An 18,583-nucleotide genomic window follows, 5' to 3' on the forward strand; every position below is an offset into this window, starting at 1 on the left:
TCCTTCCTTCTTTCCTTCCTTCCTTTTCTTCGTTTCTCTTTCTTTCCCTCCCTCCTCTCCCTCCCTCCCTCATTCCCTTCCTCCCTCTCTCTTTTTCCTTCTCTCCCTTCCTCCCTCTCTCTTTCTCCCTCCCCACTCCCTCCTCCTCCCTGCCCCCTCCCTTCTTTCCTTCCTTCCTCTGGGTCTGGGGGCTTGAACTCTACCTGGACACTGTCCCTAAGCTTCTTTTGGTCTGGCACTTCAGCCACTGAACCACTTCTGGCTTTTTTGTGTTGTTTACTGGAGAAAAGAGCCTCACAGACTTTTCTGCCCAAGTTTGCTTCAAACCGTGATTCTCTGATCTCTGCTTCCTGAGTAGCTGGGATTACGGGTGTGAACCACCATCACCTGGTGATTCTTTGCCTTTCTTATTTTCACCCTATTCTAAATTCTTCCATGTTGTTGCTAATTTCTTTTTGTGAGTTGTGTGGGCTTGAATTCTAGGCCTGGGCGTTGTCCCTGAGCTCTTCAACTCAAGACTACCGCCCTATCCCTTGAGCCACACTTCCAATTTTCTAGTGGTTAATTGGAGTTAAGAGTTGCCTTAGTGCCTGGGCTGGCTCTGAATCGAGATCATCAGATCTCAGCCTCCTTAGTAGCTAGATGACATGTATGTGCCACCACGCCTGGCTGTTGCTGATTTTTATATTTATTTATTTGCCAGTCCTGTCTTGGACTCAGGGCCTGAGCACTGCCCTTTGGCTTTCTCAAAGCTAGAGCTTTACCACTTGAGCCACAGTACCTCTTCTGGCTCTTTTCTATGTATGTGGTACTGAGGAATCAAACTCAGGTCTTTGTGCATGCTGAAGCAAGCACTCTACCACTAGGCGGAACTCCCGGCCTCTGTTGCTGATTTTTGAAGGTGGTTAAGTTGTCTTGTTTATTCATGGATCTTGTTATTCACTATGATTTACATACCTGGGTTCAGAATTTGTGAAGGATGTTGTGTTCAGGTATGGGAATGAGAGTGATGGAATGTGGTGATGTGAGGGCTTAATTGTGTTATGTGTTGGTGGGTGTGACTCCTTTCTGCAGTTTTCTGTAGTCCCAGAGTGACTTTTGTGTGGCAAAAACATGGCAGTCCTTTGTTTATTGCCACACTGGGCCCTCAGGGAGTGTTGAGTACCCTTTATGCTAATCCAAGCCTACAAGATTTGGAGTTGTGGATCCATCTTCTTCCATTGGTGCAGTGGGTACACAGAACTGAGGAACAGAAGCATCCATAACAACAAAAGAAGAGAAAAAATGAGTGGCTGTCTGGTATTTTCCATTGTAATTCAGAGGCTGTAAAGCTTGTTTTTTTTTTCTTTCTTTTTTAGAAATCTGAAGAGTCACTACCTCTAGGTTGGTATCAAATCCTCACTATGTGTTACTTGGTTGTTTTCTCTTGAACTGTATTTCTCTCCTAAGTCTCTGTACTTCTGTTTATTCAGAGGGAACTCTGACCCATATCTGTCACCATTCAGCTATCTTCTGCATATTTACTTCTGATGGGTTTTGTGATCATTAAAGTAAAAGCAGACAGAACTTACTGGTGCTATTAATATGAATGATGTATCATTTTATTTGGGATATTGGAGTATTATGTACCTAGTAGCTGTGCTTTGTATATGTATCTTTGGTGCTAGGTATTGAACCTGACAACTTAAACATGGTAGACAAGTGCCTTAACTTTGAGCTCTTATATAAATTTGACAGGAACAGGAAATGCATTCAGAAGCAGTTTGAATCTATGACCATTCCCTTTGTAGATAAACTAATGTCTACAGAGTATAAACAAGTTACCTATGTTATTTTCTTGGAAAATTGTTTGGAAAGAATTGGAAAAGCAGTATGCTTGATTCTTTTCTTTTTTTGGTGGGCCACAGGGCTTAAACTCGGCTTGGGCATTGTCCCTGAGTTCTTCAGCTCAAGGCTACAGCTCTACCCTTGAGCCAAGCCCCCCTTCCTGTTTTCTAGAGATTAGTTGGAGATAAGAGTCTTAAGTCCTTTTGTGCCTGGGCTGGCTTTGAACCTTGATGCTCAGATCTCAGCCACCTGAGTAGCTAGGATTACAGGCGTGAGCCATGGCGTGGACCAGTTCTGCTTGATTCCTAAAAAAGCCATTCCCGATATACTGATCTATGGGTTGTGCTTTTTGTGTGGTTTTCAGGAAGAATGTAGCCATAACCTTATGGAGCAAGGATAAGAGAAGAAGCAGAGAAAGGGAACATAGAACAGAGCTGAAATTCATGAAGGAAATTCATGAAGGAAAGAAGCAAAGGAAGTATAATACAGAAGGCGGTGGTTTGTTAGGAAGATGAAATATGACAAGAGATATGCTGTCTGGCAGATGTTCTTTATGATGGAGTCAGTGAGGTAGAGGGAAAGCAACAGCAGAAATGCAGAAACACTTTCATCTCATCTCCCCTCATATTTCAAAGTATGGAGAACACACTCAAGGACCTCTGGCCACAGGAGGATAGAAAGTATCTCTCACTTAAGTAGATGTGTGGGTATAAAATAAAGGCATCTAGTGATTTGCTTTTGCACTGTGGCTGGGATTTGAGGCTGAGGTGGAAATTCCTGTCACCTTTTCTAAGCGAAATCTGAAGACCAAAATGTCAAGAAGTCCTTCCAGAGGAAAGGAGAAATGAGACCATGGAGAATGGAGGGAGTGGAGGGAGACTTCGAGGCACTGAATGGAAAAGGCAGGAAAGGAGTGAGGGAGGGAAAGTGGGAGAAAAGAACATCGATAAATAAATATTGAGCCTCCCAAATGAATTGTGAGTCACATTCTCCATCATTCCTAGAAAGACATGTGGGGTCTGCGTAGCGGCCATAGTACTTCACTGAGAAAGTCAGATTTCAAGAAGAATATGAGAAAGAGCAGATGAACACAAGTCCGGAAAAAGAGAGCACTGCTTGTTCTAATCTTAGTAATTGCCCTTTCTAAGCCCTTGAGATGGGGTTGGACAAGAATTGATTGGACTGCCAAAATTTTTCCTATAGTATAGGCTCTTACTAAATAGAAAAAGGAGTAGAAATTCCATTGGAAAAGAAACAATAAGTAATGAAGAAGCTTAAATTCTTTCTCATGCACCGTTTAAGGTGGATTTGCTATCTAATAACTACATGGTTCTTTTCAATTGTAGGTGGGTTATGCCTCTACCGCCACACTTCTGAGTGATCCTACACAGTTTACAACTTATTACCGCACAGTAGCAAGTGATAAAATCCAGGCCCAGGCCATGGTGAAACTTATCCAGCACTTTGGCTGGGTGTGGGTGGGCACTATTGCATCGGATGATGATTATGGAAAATACGGAGTCAAACAGTTTAAGGAAAACTTAGAGGCGCTCAACCTCTGCATTGCGTTCTCTGAAACCATCCCCAAAGTCTATTCCAATGAGAAAATGCAAAAGGCAGTGAAGGCTGTCAAAGACTCCTCCGCCAAAGTCATTGTGCTGTATGCCTCTGATCTGGATCTCAGTCCCTTCGTGCTGGAGATGGCACACCATAACATAACTGACAGGACGTGGATAGCAAGCGAGGCGTGGATTACCTCCGCCCTCCTGGCAAAGCCTGAATTCTTCCCCTATTTTGGTGGAACTATTGGGTTTGCAGTGCCAAGAAGTGACATCCCAGGGTTGAAAGAATTTCTCTACGACGTGCATCCCAGCAGGGACCCAAGTGACGTCCTGACCATTGAGTTCTGGCAGACGGCATTTAACTGTACTTGGCCCAATGGCAGCGTGCCTTACAATCTGGACCACCGTGTGAATATGACCGGGAAGGAGGACCGGCAGGAGGCCATGTCTGATCAGCTGTGTACTGGGGAGGAGAGGCTGGAAGATCTTAAAAATACCTACCTGGATGTGTCTCAGCTGAGGATTACAAACAATGTGAGACAAGCTGTGTACACCCTGGCCCATGCCCTGGATGAGCTCAGCAGATGTGGGAAAAATACGTCATCAGTTATACAGACCTGTATAAATTTAAAAAACTTTAATCCTTTGCTTGTAAGTGTTACCTTATCTCATGATAGCTTAAAAACTATTAGAATTCATGGTGTTAAATTACTTCTTTGCCATTGTACTTAGTAGATAGAAATGAAAAGAAAAATACTTCTGAGAGAGCCTGCTGGATGAGTCACTCTGTTCCACACTGAATGGTAGGTCTTATGTGAACTGAGAAGAACAGACAGTAGATAGATGGGAATATCAAAGCGTTACCCCTACCTCATTCTCTCCCACTTTCCCTCCCCTAGCTCTCTTTCCCACAAGTTGTAAGTTCATTTCCAACACAGTATCTTGTAAGTATCACTGTTGCATTGGTTCACCCTTTGTTTTTTGTCTCACTATTTTTGCTTTTCCCATATCTAACAAATGTATATACAAGACATGGAGTATCAAAATCAAAGGGAAGGTGGTAGCCTTGAGCTGAATTGCTCAGGGACAATGCCCAGGCCCAGAGTCCAAGTCCCATGACCTGGCCCCCCCCAAAAGAAAGTTTTGACCTATGCCATGTAGCCCTAGTGTATCATCTCCCATTCCTTCCTTAATATTTTCAGGTATCTGTTTTTACCTTGAGGTCTTTGCTACATTTGGAATGATTCTGGTGGAGGGTGATACTTAAGGATCTAACTTTTTCTATAGGTGCTTAACCAATTCTGTCAACACATTTGTTGAAGAGGCTGTCTTTCTTGCATCCTATGTTTTTGTTCCTTTATCAAAGATTAAATGGCCATACGTCCATGGGTTTATTTCTGGGTCTTCAGTTCTATATCATTTGTCCCCAGGCTTGTTCTTGTGCTATTACCAAGCTTTGTAATGGAATTTGAAGTTTGATATTGATATTTCTCCAGCATAGCCCTTTCTGCTAAGGATTGTTTTTTCTGTTTGGGGTCTTTTATTATTCCATGTGAATTTTTGGATTGACTCCTCTATTTCATTAAAGAATGATATGGGGATATTGATGGGTATTGCATTGAATTTGTAGATAGCCTTTGGCATGCCATTTTACTGTTGTTAATCTTTTCAACCCAGGAGCATGGGAATTTGTTCTACTTCCTTAGATCTGCTTTTCCTTTTTCAGGTTTTAAAGGTTTGTTGGTTGGTTTTTTTTTTTTTTTTTTATCACAGAGGTCCTTCACTCCCTTGGTTAAGTTAATTCCTAGGTATTTATTTTTTTGAGGCTATTGCAAAACGAGTTGTTTTTCTGATGTCAGCCTTGCTGTTCTCATTGTTGGCATACATAAAGCCATTGAATTTTGTGGATTGATTTTTATACCCTGCTACTTTGCCAAATCTTCAGATCAGCTCAGGTGACTTGGAGTAGAGTCTGTGGGGCTCTTTAAGTATGGGATCATGCGATCTGCAGAGGGAGGGTTTTACTTCGTCTTTCCCTGTTTGGATCCCTGTTATGTTTCCCTCTTCCTTTAGTGCTCTAGCTAGGAATTCTCATTCTGTATTGAAGCGTTGTGGAGAGAGTAAGAGTCCTTGTCTCATTACTAATTTTAGAGGAAAATGGTTTTAAATTTTCGCCATTAAGAAGAATGCTGTTTGTAGGTTTGTCGCACACAGTCATTATTATATTGAGGAATTTTCCATGGATTCCTAGTTTCTCCAGGGCTTTCATCATAAATGGGTGTTGGATATTGTCAATGCTTTCTCTGCATCTATTGAAATGATCATGTGGTTCTTGTTCTTGTTTCTATTGATGTGATGAATTACATTAATTGACTTGTGTATATTAAACCACGTTTGCATCCCTGGAATGAATCCTCCTTGATCACAGTGTATAATTTTTCTATGAGTTAAAGTTGATTGGCCAGAATTTTGTTGAGAAGTTTTGTATCAACGTTCATCAAAGAAATGGGTCTATAGTTCTATTTCTTTGATGAGTCCCTGTCTAGTTTTGGGATGAGGGTTATGCTGGCTGCATAGAATGAGTTTGGTAGAGAACTTTCACTTTCAATTTCATTGAAGAGTTTATGAAGTATAGGTGTGACTTCTGTTTTGAAGGCCATATAGAATTCAGCTGTGAATTCATCTGCTCCTGGGTTTTTCTTGGATGGAAGGTGTCTTATTGTTGTTTCTACTTTGTTATGTGAAAAGGGTCTGTTTAGTTGGTTTAAATCTTCTTAGTTTAGTTTGGGTATGTCTATATTTGCTAGAAATTCTTGCATTTCTTCTAGATTCTCAAATTTGTCAGCATAAAGGTCTGGAAAGTATTCCCTTATATATTCTGAGTCTTGGTTCTTTCTGTCATGATGTTTCCATTCTCATCCCTGATTTTGTTTATTTGGGTGTGTTTGCTTCTGTTTTTGCTAATATTTGCTAAGGGTCTGTCAACTTCATTAATTTTTTTCAAAAAAAACTTCATTTTTTTTTTTTTTGCCAGTCCTGGGCTTGAGCTCAGGGCCTGAGCACTGTCCTTGGACTTTCTCAAGGCTACAGCTCTACCACTTGAGCCTCAGCACCACTTCTGGCTTTTTTCTATGTATGTGGTATCGAGGAATCAAACCCGGGTCTTCATGCATGCTAGGCAAGCACTTTAACCACTAGGCCAAACTCCCGGCCAAACTTCATTTTTTTGGAGGGGGAGACTCCATTTAATTCTTACTTACTTTTTATTTTAAAAAAATTCTAATTTACTTTTAATTATGTGTTTCTGTCTGTTGGATTGGGATTCGGCTTGTTGCTCTTTTTCCAGGAGCTTAAGGTGCATCATTAAATTGTTGGTTTGAGATTTCTCCAATTGGTTGATGTAGGCACTGAGAGCTATTCATTTTCATTTACTGTATCCCAGAGGCACTGGAATTGTGTGTGCTCATCTTTGTTAAATTCCATAGACTGTTGAATTTCTGTTCTGTTCTCTTCTATGACCCACTGGTGATTCAACAATGTGTTGTTCAGTCTTTATGAATTGCAGGATTTTTTATGGTGATCTTTGCTGTTGAGCTCTAATTTTATTCTGTTGTAATCTGAGAGAATGCAGCAAATGATTTCAGTATTTCTGAATTTGCACAGATTTGCTATGTGGTCTGTTTTGGAAAATGTTCCATGTCCTGCTGAGAAGAATGCATATTCTGATGATGCTGGGTGGAATATTCTGTAGATGTCTGTTAAGTCTAGTTGCTCTATGCTATTGTTTAATTCTGAGCTTTCTCTGTTGAGTTTTTGCTATGTTGATTTGTCCAGAGGTCACCAACCATCAATATATTTGGATCTATGTGTATTTTAGTATAGTGTTTATTTGATGAAGTTGAGTGCTCCAGAATCACTATATTTAAGGTTTTCAGGGAAAGACAATGTTTTATGCCAAGTGTTTTATTCACTATTTATAAGCTAAGAAATTAATGCTTCCTTAGTATATGTCTTGTTTGGGGCCACAATATTTAACAGAGTCAACAGGACTCCAGATCAGAAGTCTTTCCATTGAACTGTGTGGCCACACTGGCTTGGGGAGGGCTGGGGACTGGACTGGGTCCTCTAACTGGGGACAAAGTCCAGCATGTGGGATGTGAGGACAAAGTCCAGCATGTGGGATGTGAACATAATCTGTCCCTGCACATGTGTGTGTCCTTCACATGGAGGAAAACACATTGATACCTGAGCCAGGTTGACTGGTGAGGCAGTGCCTAGAGCTCTGTGCTCACAGCAGATCCTGCAGCTGCAGTGGATCCCTGTGTGGTACAGAGCCATTCCATGACTGCTGTGCAGGTTTAGGGTGCAGAGGAATAAGCTGTTCATTAGCCTAGAATGTTCTTCTCACACATACTTGCCCATGGAATTCCTCATGATTCTCTTTAAACCCAGTTCACAGGGCCACTTCCTGGAATGTGAAAAGTTTCCTGAGGCAGTTATGCCTTGTCAGCACTTTTCACAGTGGGCATGTAGATGTTGAATGTCCCCGTTAGTTCCTCCTTATTGTCTAGCTTCCCCACTGGTCTATGAGCCTTTTAAAGGTAGGAAATAGATTTATTACCCTTCACATCCCTAACCCTGATATCCTGGCAAGGAGAGGTAGAACAGTTGTTGAATTTTGTTGGCTCCTAATTGCAGGAGATTCTAAGAGAGAAGTTAGAGTGTTTTCTTCCCTCTTTGCATGGAGGTATCAGGAAGCACTGCTCTCAATAATACTGAGCATAAACCATTGTTATTCCCATATATATGTATATCCTCCCTCTCCTCTCTCTGCAAATTTCTACCAGGCACTGCTGGCTTCTACTTAGCTACAAGGCTGAGAGCTGAGGATCACAGTTCAAAGCTATCTTGAGCAGGAAAGTTCATGAGACTATTATTTCCAAATTAGATGTTAAAAAAATTCCTGGAGTGGAAATGTGGCTCAAGTAACAGCATGTTAGCTTTGTAATAAGACTTCAGGGTAGTATCCAGGCCCTGAGTTCAAGACCTAGAAACAGAACCAAAAAATACACAGCTTTCATTCATTACAAAAATCTAATAGAATTTTCTCAAAGCTGAACTAACAAATATGAGACAGATAAACTGCATTTAACAAGTTTTAATACGTGTAAAGTATTGACATAGTTTTGAATATTATTGCATACAGAAAAATGTGACATTATTAATGAAATACCTCACACTGTCTTTTTTGTCTTTGTAGTCCAGGATATATTTTACATTGATAGCCTATCTCAATTTGGCAATATACCTTTCAAGTCTGATTTGGTATTTCTGCCCAGAGGCTGCTATGATAGACAATCAAGGACTGATAAAAGAAAAAAAAACCTGAAATGGCGAGATATTCATCTGAAATTGTATTTGTCATAAAACTGTATTCTATAGCCAACTAAGCTTTAAAAATTTCTTTTTACCATGTCCCTGTCCCCACTGCCTTCTAGCTTATGGGCAGTATGGAGTATTTGGAGTTCACAGCCCATGATGGAAGGCAAATAAAATTTGATGGCAATGGAGACCTCGCATCGGGACACTATGATATTCTCAACTGGCAGTTGGACGACAGCGGAGTGGTGGTCTTTGTGAAGGTGGGAGAATATAAATTCAGCAATTTTGAACTGGAACTTGTCCTCCCAAGGAATGCCACCATCTTTTGGAATACTGAGTCATCAAGGGTTAGTAGCTCAGACACCCCCATTGTCTCTGTTTCTGGTCTATTCCTAAACACCTGTGGCTTCTTTTTTAAAGCTTTCAATGATTTAATCTTACAAAATGATGGCTTACCTGGTGATAGTTCCATACAAGAAATAATGCACGTAATATACTCCAATCATTTTCACCCTCTGTTAGTCTTTCTTCTTCTTTTCTCCCAGCCACATTCTTTTTTATTATGATTGCTATGTGGTTTCATTGTGAGCCTTCACAGTGCCTGCGGTGTTCTGCTATCTTCCTCTCCCTAGCACACTTCTGTTCTCTCATCTGTTGCTTTTTTCCATCCCCTGCCCTTGTAGGTTATTCCTTTCAATGTCTTTTACAGACCTACATCGCACTTATACGAGTCTAGCTTATTCTCTATAAAAGTCTGATGATGCTGAGTTCCATACATTCTTATACAAATGAGCTAAGCCACTCCTCTTTGGGGCTGAACATAATGCCATTTTTATATATGTCACATTTCATTTGTGGATGAATCTGTTATTGAGTATCTAGGTCATTCTGTAACTTGGCTATTCTAATAATGTTACAGTAAGTATAGATAGGTGGAATCTCTACTGTATGCTGATCTACATTTGCATGGTACAGGCTCAAAAGTAGTCATATTTTTTGAGAAACCTCCATAATGATTTCTTTTTTTTCTTTCTTTTTTTGTGGGTGGTGGGGCTTGAACTCTGAGGCTTGTCCTTAAGCTTTTTAGCTCAAGGCCATAAGACAGTGTCAGAGGGTTTCTGTGTTGGGTGATTTAGAAGGCAGACTATAGAGGTTGAGACTAGAAGGGGTACTTAGAAATGGAACAAAATACATTATATCATCAGACAGGATGACGTTGCTTGATATTATATGGAGAGTACTTTCCCAAAGACTGGATCTAGAATGAGAAAATCCATTTCATTCTCTGGTTATATCATTGATTATTTCATGTATGTGTGTGTGTATGTGTGTGTGTATGTATGTATGTATGTATGTATGTATGTATGTATGTATGTATCTATCTATCTATCTATCTATCTATCTATCTATCTATCTATCTATCTATCTGTCTATCCATCATCTATCTATATATGTATCATCAACCTGTGTATTTAAAACTTTAGAGGAATTCTAATTCATTAATATTTTTGTGACATTTACTGGTTCTATAACGTATTACTTATTTTTCAGTGAGTTCCAACATGGTCTGTATTATACTTAGATTTGCTCCAAAGTTCAAAATGACAATCCTAAAATCCAATGCTCATGTCATTATTCATGTCCAGGTGAACAAACTTAATGGGAATTGTATTTGCTCTCCCCTTTTAATAAAAGTTTCCCAGTAGATTATGGTATAAATTATTTTATGAACATTGAATTTATCCAAGATTTTGAAAGTATATGACCATGTAAAATATCAAAGGAAGTCTGTGTTGCTGATAAACTTTGTGAACTCATTCAATAGGAAAAATATTCCAGTACAATGTGTTGAATGCCTTTTCTATTTTACCATAGAACAGATCTTTTCATTTTTCTTCCTTCTACTCACAGCTCATGACCCACTTTAAAATTAAAGTACATTTATTTAGCTCGTCTTTCTGGGAAGAAACACCCTCCAGGTTCTGAGGAAGAACCCTGAGATCACAGGTCCTTGTCACACTGTGCTTGTCTTTGCCAGCTCCCCCACTCTGTGTGCACTGATCTCTGTCCCCCTGGGTGGCGGAAGGTGACTCGATACGGCAAGGCCATCTGCTGCTTTGACTGCGTTCCCTGTGCTGATGGCTACGTGTCCCAGAAACCAGGTAGAGACCGGCATTTCCTCTTCGGTACTAAAGTGTAACGAGACTAAATAAACATCAGTTGGCAAAGTGGTCCCCAGAAACCTCCTTCCCACAGAGGCCTGAGCGATACAGAACAAAGCCCAATAATAACTGTTAGGCTATGGGATGTCCTGGGTTATGTGGATGTAACCATAATTTAGAGTTTTACTTCTAGGAAAAGGCCTGCACATATCCAGTTAGCAAGAAAATAAAATACAAATATTACAATGTGAAACAGGGAAAAATAAGTTCCGAAAAGACTCTACACTATTTGTTTTCAAAAGAGATTAAGCATTCATTCATACTTGGGAAATAGGTTATTTACAGTTTCTATTTCACTGAATTATCTGTAATTTGGAACTATCAGATGCAGGGTAGATTTTTATTTTATTTTATTATCATTAGTTTATTGTTGTTTTCAAAGTGATACACTGTGGGATTATCTTCACATATGTCAAGTAATAGGTACATTTCCTTTCTTTTGTATCCAATAATCTGTTCTTTCATTCTCTCCTATCTCTGCCCACAAGATGCCTGGTTCCCTTTGACTCCCCCCCTTCCCCAGTTCCCTCAGATGTGCGCATGTGTACTTTGCATTGAGGTAAAGAATACAGAGTCATCAGAAAAGAAAAAAAAAACAAATTAAGAAAAGGTCCTTCGTTTTCTTATCTTTGGCCTTAATTTTAGTGTTGGAATACTGCCTGCATTGCTTCTTTTGCCTAGAATTACTTTGGCTATTCTAGGTATTTTGTTGTTCCATAAGAGTTTTTGGATTGCTTTCTTTATTTCATTGAATCTGCATATGATTTTTGGTGGTATGGCCACTTTCACAATATAGATTCTAGCTATCTGTGAAGAGGGAAGATCTTTCCATTTCCTGGTGTCCTCTTTGATTTCGTTCTTCAGATTGTTTTTGTAGTGTTTGCTATAAAGTTCTTCTATATCATTGGTTAGATTAATACCTAGGGTTTTTTGTTTTGAGGCTATATCAAATAAGGTTGTGTTTATGATTTCCTTTTCTGCTTGTACATTGTTGGCATACAGATAACTGACTGATTTTTGTCATTTAACTTTTTATCCTGCTACTTTGCTGAAGTGATCAATTAGTTCTAGGAGTTTGGGAGTGGAGTTTTTTGGGTCCTTGAGGTGTAAGATCATGTTATTTGAAAATAAGGATAGCTTAATTTCTTTTATCCCCATGTGGATCCCTTTAGTGTCCTTTTCTTACCTTATTTTGCTGGCTAAAAATTATAAAACTATATTGAGGAGAAGTAGAGAGAGTGGGTATCCTTGCCTTGTTCTTGATTTGGGGTGAAATTGTTTTAGTTTGTCCCTATTTAGTCTGATATTGGCTGGTCTGTTGTATACGGCTTCCATTGTTTTAAGGAAAGTTTCTTCTATTTCTAGTTTCTTTTTTTTTTAAATTTTTATTGTAATTAGTAAAAGGGTTACATGATATTTGCCAGATAGAAGGTGCATTAATTCACATACATTGATACCCTTTCACATGTCTTGGTACCCAGAGCTTTTAAAGGGAATGGATGCTGCATTTTGTCAAATCTACTGACATGTGGTTCTTGACTGTGGCTCTGTTGAGATGGTGAAGTACTTTTATTGATTTGTGTATCTGAAACCAGCATTGCATCTGTAGGATTAAGCCTACTTGGTCCAAGTAGGTCATACATTTGTCACTTTTATTTGTTTCTGGATTCTGTTGGCTAATTTTTTTTATTGCAGACCTTTGCATCTGTGGACATCAGAGAAATGGATCTATGGTTCTCTTTTTGTTGGATTCTTACATGGTTTGGGGATAAATGAGATATTGGCTGCATAGAATTAACTTGGAGTTGCTCCTCTGCTTCTATTTCACGGAAGAGCTTGAGGAGTGTTGGGATTAGTTCCACTCGAAAGCCTTCTAGAATTGCGATGTGAATCCATCTGGGCTGGGTTTTTTGGAAGATTTCTGATTACTTCCTCTATCTCATTGTATGTTATTGTCTTATTTAGTTGATTTACATCTTCTTGATTCAGTTTATGCAGTTTGATGTTTCAAGAGATCTGTCCATTTTTTGCTAGTGTATCCTTCTTAAGTGAGTGTAGATTTTGCAAGTAGTTCTTTATAATCATTTGGATTCCTTGGATGTTTGTGGTAATGTTTCCTGTGGCATCTCTGATCATATTGATTTGAATTGTCTCTCGTTTTGTCATTGATCTGTAAGTACTCTGTCAATTTCTTGCTTTTCTAGCATTTCCCATTGCGTCATGAGGTTATTCACTTCAACTGTTTCCATTTTCATTCTGTGTGCTCTTAGAGCTGTGAACTTTCCTCTCAGCACTGCTCTTGCTTTGTTCCCAAGGTTCCATTGTGCTGTGTTTTCATTCTCATTGAGTTGTATGAACTTGCTCATTTCTTTGGTGACCCAAGAGTTACTCAGTAGTGTTCTGTTCAGCCTCCATATATTTCAGTAATTTCTGCAATATGCTTTGTTTTGAAGAACTAGTTCAATCCACCATAGCTGGGTAGAATGAAAGGGATTATGTCAATCCTCTTGTATTTGTTTAGGTTCTTTATGTGAACTATGATATGGTCTATTTTGGAGAATGTTCCATGGGCTTCTGAGAAGACTATATATTGGGTAGTTGTTGGGTGGAAAACTTTGTAGATGTCTCTAATCCACTTGGCTTATGGTGTCATTTAGTTCAGAGACTTCTTTGCTTATCTTTTGTTTCACTTTCCTATCCTTTGGTGACAGTACAGTGTTAAAATCCCCCTCCATTAATTGCGTTTGGATCTATCTTGTTCTGTAAGTCTAAGAGTACATTTGTTCAACATATTTATGGGCTCCATTGTTTGGTACATAGATATCACCCACTGTGACTTCTTGTTTGTGGAGGAAATTTTCTTTATTAATATGTAATGACATTCCTTGTCTCTTTGTACTGATTTTAATGAGAAATCTATTTTATAAGGTATCAAAATGGCCACTCCTGAGTTCTTGCAAGGTGCATTTGCATGGAAGATCTTTTTCCATTCCTTCACATAGAGTTTGTTTTTTTCTTTGGCTGTGAGATGGGTGTCTTGGAGACATAAAAAGGATGGATCTTGTTTTTTGATCCAATCTGCAGTTCTTTTTCTTTTGATTGGGGAATGGAATTTGTTCATAGTGTTGTTATAGAGAGATGTGTTATGTTCCTGCCATTTTCTTGTTTTCCTGTATTTTGCTTCTTTCCACTTCATGTGCTTACTAAATTGGTCTTCTAGTAGTTTCTTTCTGATGTGTTTCCTGAATTTTGATGGTTTTCTTCATAGTACTTCTCTCTTTAGTATTCTTTGTAGTGCTGGTTTAGTGTTTATGAATTCTTTTAAATTTTGTTCATCATGAATAGTTTCACCATTAAATGTGAATGATAACTTCTCCAAATCTGTCAGTTTGGGAGGGCAGCTGTTATCTCCAGGGCTTGGCTAATGTCATTCTAGGTTTTCCTTGCAATGAGAATTTGTATGGAGATGTTCAACAACAGGGATTCTGATTTTCTTTCCATTGCAATATAGATTCTTCTTTGAATTTGCAGCATTTCAAATCAATACTTTGCTATTCAAGACTAATGTTTTACTATGATGTGTCTAGAAGTGCTTTTTCTGGGATCTTGACTACTGGATGTTCTATATATTTCTGTTATGAGTGTAAGATTTTCTCTCTTAAGACGGGGAAGTTTTCTGCAATCATCTTCCATGCCTGCACTGTGAAATTCTTCCCTCTCACTGATCCCAGTTATACATGATTTCTTGGGTAAGTCTGCCAGTTCTTGGATTTTATAATATCTGAGCTTTTCCCTCTGTACCTTTGACTTTCTGTTCCAGTTCCTGTGTTTCATCCTCAACTCCTTATACTCTATTTTCCATTCACTTATTCTGTTACCCGTGGCCTACACTGTGGTTTGCATTGTGGAAATTAAACCACTTTTGCTTCTGATCTTAGGTGTCAGTATTCACCTTTTAATGAGGTGTATACTGTCTCTATTATGGTCTGGATCTCTTTTTTGAAGTCTTGAAATTCCTTTGATATTTCTTCTTTGTGCTCTTGAAATTGCTGTTGCATCTCCCCTTTATTTCATTGGTCAATTCTCTCATTGGTTCTTTTTTTTTTCTTTTTTTGGCCAGTCCTGGGCTTGAACTCAGGGTCTGAGTACTATCCTTGGGCTTTCTCAAGGCTAGTACTCTACCACTTGAGCCACAGTATGACTTCTGGCCTTTTCTGTGTATGTGGTACCAAAGAATCAAACCCAGGTCTTCATGCATGCTAAGCAAGCACTCTAGCACTAGGCCAAACTCCCGGCCCCTCATTGTTCCTTAAATGGTTATTTTGTTTTCCATTTCTTTTTCACGCTCACTGGAATTCTTTCCTGGATTTCCATTGGCTTTAGGGTTTGATTTGGTGGATTGATTGTCCATGAATCTTGTGCTCTTTCATTGTGATTCATCCATTAGGGTTTGGAGTTGTCATAGCCTAGGCTTGGCCTGTGTGGGCATTTCTTGGACCAGGCTAGTTCATGCTGGGCAGGTTAACCCATGTTGGGTCCACTGGCAGGCTGGCACACTCAGCTCCAGGCTAGATGAAAGGAGATCAGTCCAGTCTGCGGCCAGGGCTGAGACAGTTAGACTCAAACCTCTGGGTTGGTGCTGGCTTCAGAGGGGGTGGACTCCCACGAGTGCTTGAGGATCTCCAGAGGACGTGGTTCCCACGAGTGCACGAGGATCTCCAGAGGATGTGGCTCCCACGAATGCAGGAGGATCTCCAGAGGACGTGGCTCCCACGAGTGCATGAGGATCTCCAGAGGACGTGGTTCCCACGAGTGCACGAGGATCTCCAGAGGACGTGGCTCCCATGAATGCAGGAGGATCTCCAGAGGACGTGGCTCCCATGAGTGCTCGAAAATCTCCAGAGGACGAGGGCTCCCATTAGTGCTCGAGGATCTCCAGAGGATGTGGCTACCATGAGTGCTCGAGAATCTCCAGAGTACATGGCTCCCATGAGTGCAGGAGGATCTCCAGAGGACGAAGGCTCCCATGCATACACGAGGATCTCCAAAGGACGTGGCTCCCACGAGTGCTCGAGAATCTCCAGAGGACGAGGGCTCCCATGAGTGCTCGAGGATCTCCAGAGGATGTGGCTACCATGAGTGCTCGAGGTACTTTTGTGCCTTGCCTTGGGTTGGCACCCTCTTCACAGGGCTGGCGCATAGCATGCCCCAGCTGGTGCATGTGCCCATGGGTTTGGGGCTCTTGATAGAGGCCTGAGCGCCCACGCAGGAGCCCCGCCAGTGACTATCATGGACAATGGCTCAAGGCTTGGGACCACGGCTCATGTCTTCCGATGCCGGCTGAAGCTCAGGGGATCTGGGGGCCTGCGTCAGCTGGTGCTCGTGCTCACAGGAGAGCGCTCGGCTGGCTGCTCTGCGTTTGGCCCTGTCTGATAGTGAAGCCAGGGCTTAGACTCCCTCTGGGAAGAGGGGCAGGTCTCTGCGGGTGCAGGGACTTGGCTGCTCAGAACAGCCTGCTCAACTCTGCTGATAGCAGGGCAATGGGGGACACAGGGTCCTAGTGCCTCACATATGAGTCTCTGTGGCTTCTCACTGGAAGCCAGCAATTGGGATGGGGGAACGTGGAAGGACTTTGGCCTCTGCCCTCTTCAAGTGTGGTGTTCCTTCTTAGGCGGGAGGGAAGGGGGTCTGGGTCCAGCGCTGAGGGTCAGCGCCAGCTCTGCTCTCCGTTGTTGGGAGTGTCAGCAGCGGAGTACTCACTGGTCCTAGTGGCCGCTATAGTTTTCTGTGGCTGGATTCTGTACTCCACTGCTGGTCCTGGGGTGCCAGGCAGCCACAGGGTGGCATTTTCAAGTAAGTGGCCACAAAGCCAAAGGTATGTGAGTTCGTCATAACCACTCCAGGACTGTTTTGCAGCAGCTGGATCTTGGCTGCCCAACAGCCAGACCTTGGCTGCTGTTCCTGCCCCTTCGGCTTGGGGCAGCTCGGGCCAAACGTTTGTTTTTGTTTCTTCCTTTTGTTAAAGATAACATTTTTCCTTGCCTTGTGATCTCCAATAGCAAATCATAGTAAAGACAATTTAAAAAATATGCAACTGTCTCAAACTGAAAATCAATCAATTAAAAATGTTGCAGAAATAGGAGAATGCAGGGAAATGTTAAACTGAGAAGAAACCGTACATTTGTAAAACTGAAATGTTTATTAATCTGTAATATCACGTGCAAAATTTCAGGACATTTACCATCACAAGCTTTGAGTTTTTATGAGTGTTAGACATAAGGGAATTTTAATGAATCCTTCCTCCAGGCCTTTGTCTGTCCTGGACCCCTCAGAAGCACCAGATTCCTTGCAGTGAACCCTCTTGTCCCTTCACCAGGTGAGAGGGAGTGCACGCAGTGTGGCGAGGACTACTGGTCCAATGCAGACAGGAGCAAGTGTGTGCTCAAGGAGGTGGAATTCCTTGCCTACGACGAGGCCCTGGGCTTCACCCTGGTCCTTCTGTCCATCCTCGGGGCCCTGGTGGTGGTGGCGGTCGCCGTGGTGTACGTGCTGCACAGGCGCACTCCCCTGGTGCAGGCCAACGACCGGGAGCTGAGCTTCCTCATCCAGGCTGCGCTCCTCATCACCGTGCTGTCCTCTCTGCTCTTCATCGGCAAGCCAGACGACTGGTCCTGCAGGGCCCGCCAGGTCACGCTGGCCCTGGGCTTTGCCCTCGGCCTCTCTTCCATTCTTGGGAAGACCATTTCCCTCTTTCTTGCCTACAGAATCTCTGTCTCCAAAACTCGGTTTCTCTCCATGCGCCCCGTCTTCCGAAAGCTCCTCGTGCTCCTGTCTGTGCTGGTGGAGGCTGCCATCTGCAGCGCCTACTTGCTGGGGCAGCCCCCGAGGGTGTACAAGAACATGGAGTCTCAGGTGATCAGGATCATTCTGGAGTGCAGCGAGGGCTCTGTGGAGCTCCTGTGCGTGGTGTTCGGGATGGACGTCTTGCTGGCCTTCCTGTGCTTTCTCACCAGCTTTGTGGCTCGCCAGCTGCCAGACAATTATTACGAGGGCAAATGCATCACTTTTGGGATGCTGGCCTTTTTCATCATCTGGATCTCCTTTGTGCCTGCCTACCTGAGCACCAAAGGCAAATTCAAGGCGGCCGTGGAAATCTTTGCCATCCTGGCCTCCAGCTATGGTTTGCTAGGCTGTATATTTGCTCCCAAGTGCTTCATCATTTTGCTGAGGCCCAAGAGGAACACGGCGGAGACGGTCGGGGGAAGAGTGCCCACCGTAGACAAGAGTATCCAGCTGACCTCTGCCTCTGTGAGCAGTGAGCGGAATGACACCGCAGTGTCCACAGTTCTGGATGACTAGCGCTGGAGTGACAGCTGCCCTGCAAAGCCCTGGTGGTGGCTGGGTTTTGGTTGTGTCTGTGGCATCTGCCCAGGCTGTGGGTAACACGGAGGACTGAGCTCTGCTGGAATAGGCCTAGCACTGTCAATTCAATCTTACTCTGTACCGTTCCCTTTAGCATGAATTAGCTGTTGAGTCTGTATAGTTGAATGGAACCTCTCTTTAGTGTTGCATATTAAAAAACTAAATTAT

General features: G+C 41.8%; 1 protein-coding gene across 1 annotated transcript in view; it reads left to right on the forward strand.

Annotated features, from left to right (window-relative positions):
- Positions 1–18,352, forward strand: part of LOC150068436 (vomeronasal type-2 receptor 1-like) — a 34,726-nt gene extending 16,374 nt beyond the window's left edge. The window contains exons 3-6 of the mRNA XM_090333097.1: positions 3,174–4,040; positions 8,888–9,118; positions 10,810–10,933; positions 17,370–18,352. Of these exons, the coding sequence (XP_090189223.1) occupies positions 3,174–4,040; positions 8,888–9,118; positions 10,810–10,933; positions 17,370–18,352 (2,205 nt within the window). The remainder of the gene's footprint in view (positions 1–3,173; positions 4,041–8,887; positions 9,119–10,809; positions 10,934–17,369) is intronic.
- Positions 18,353–18,583: the final 231 nt, after the last annotated feature.

Source organism: Megascapheus bottae, chromosome 1, assembly GCF_031878675.1.
Source record: "Megascapheus bottae isolate mThoBot1 chromosome 1, mThoBot2.hap1, whole genome shotgun sequence".
Classification (NCBI taxonomy): domain Eukaryota; kingdom Metazoa; phylum Chordata; class Mammalia; order Rodentia; family Geomyidae; genus Megascapheus; species Megascapheus bottae.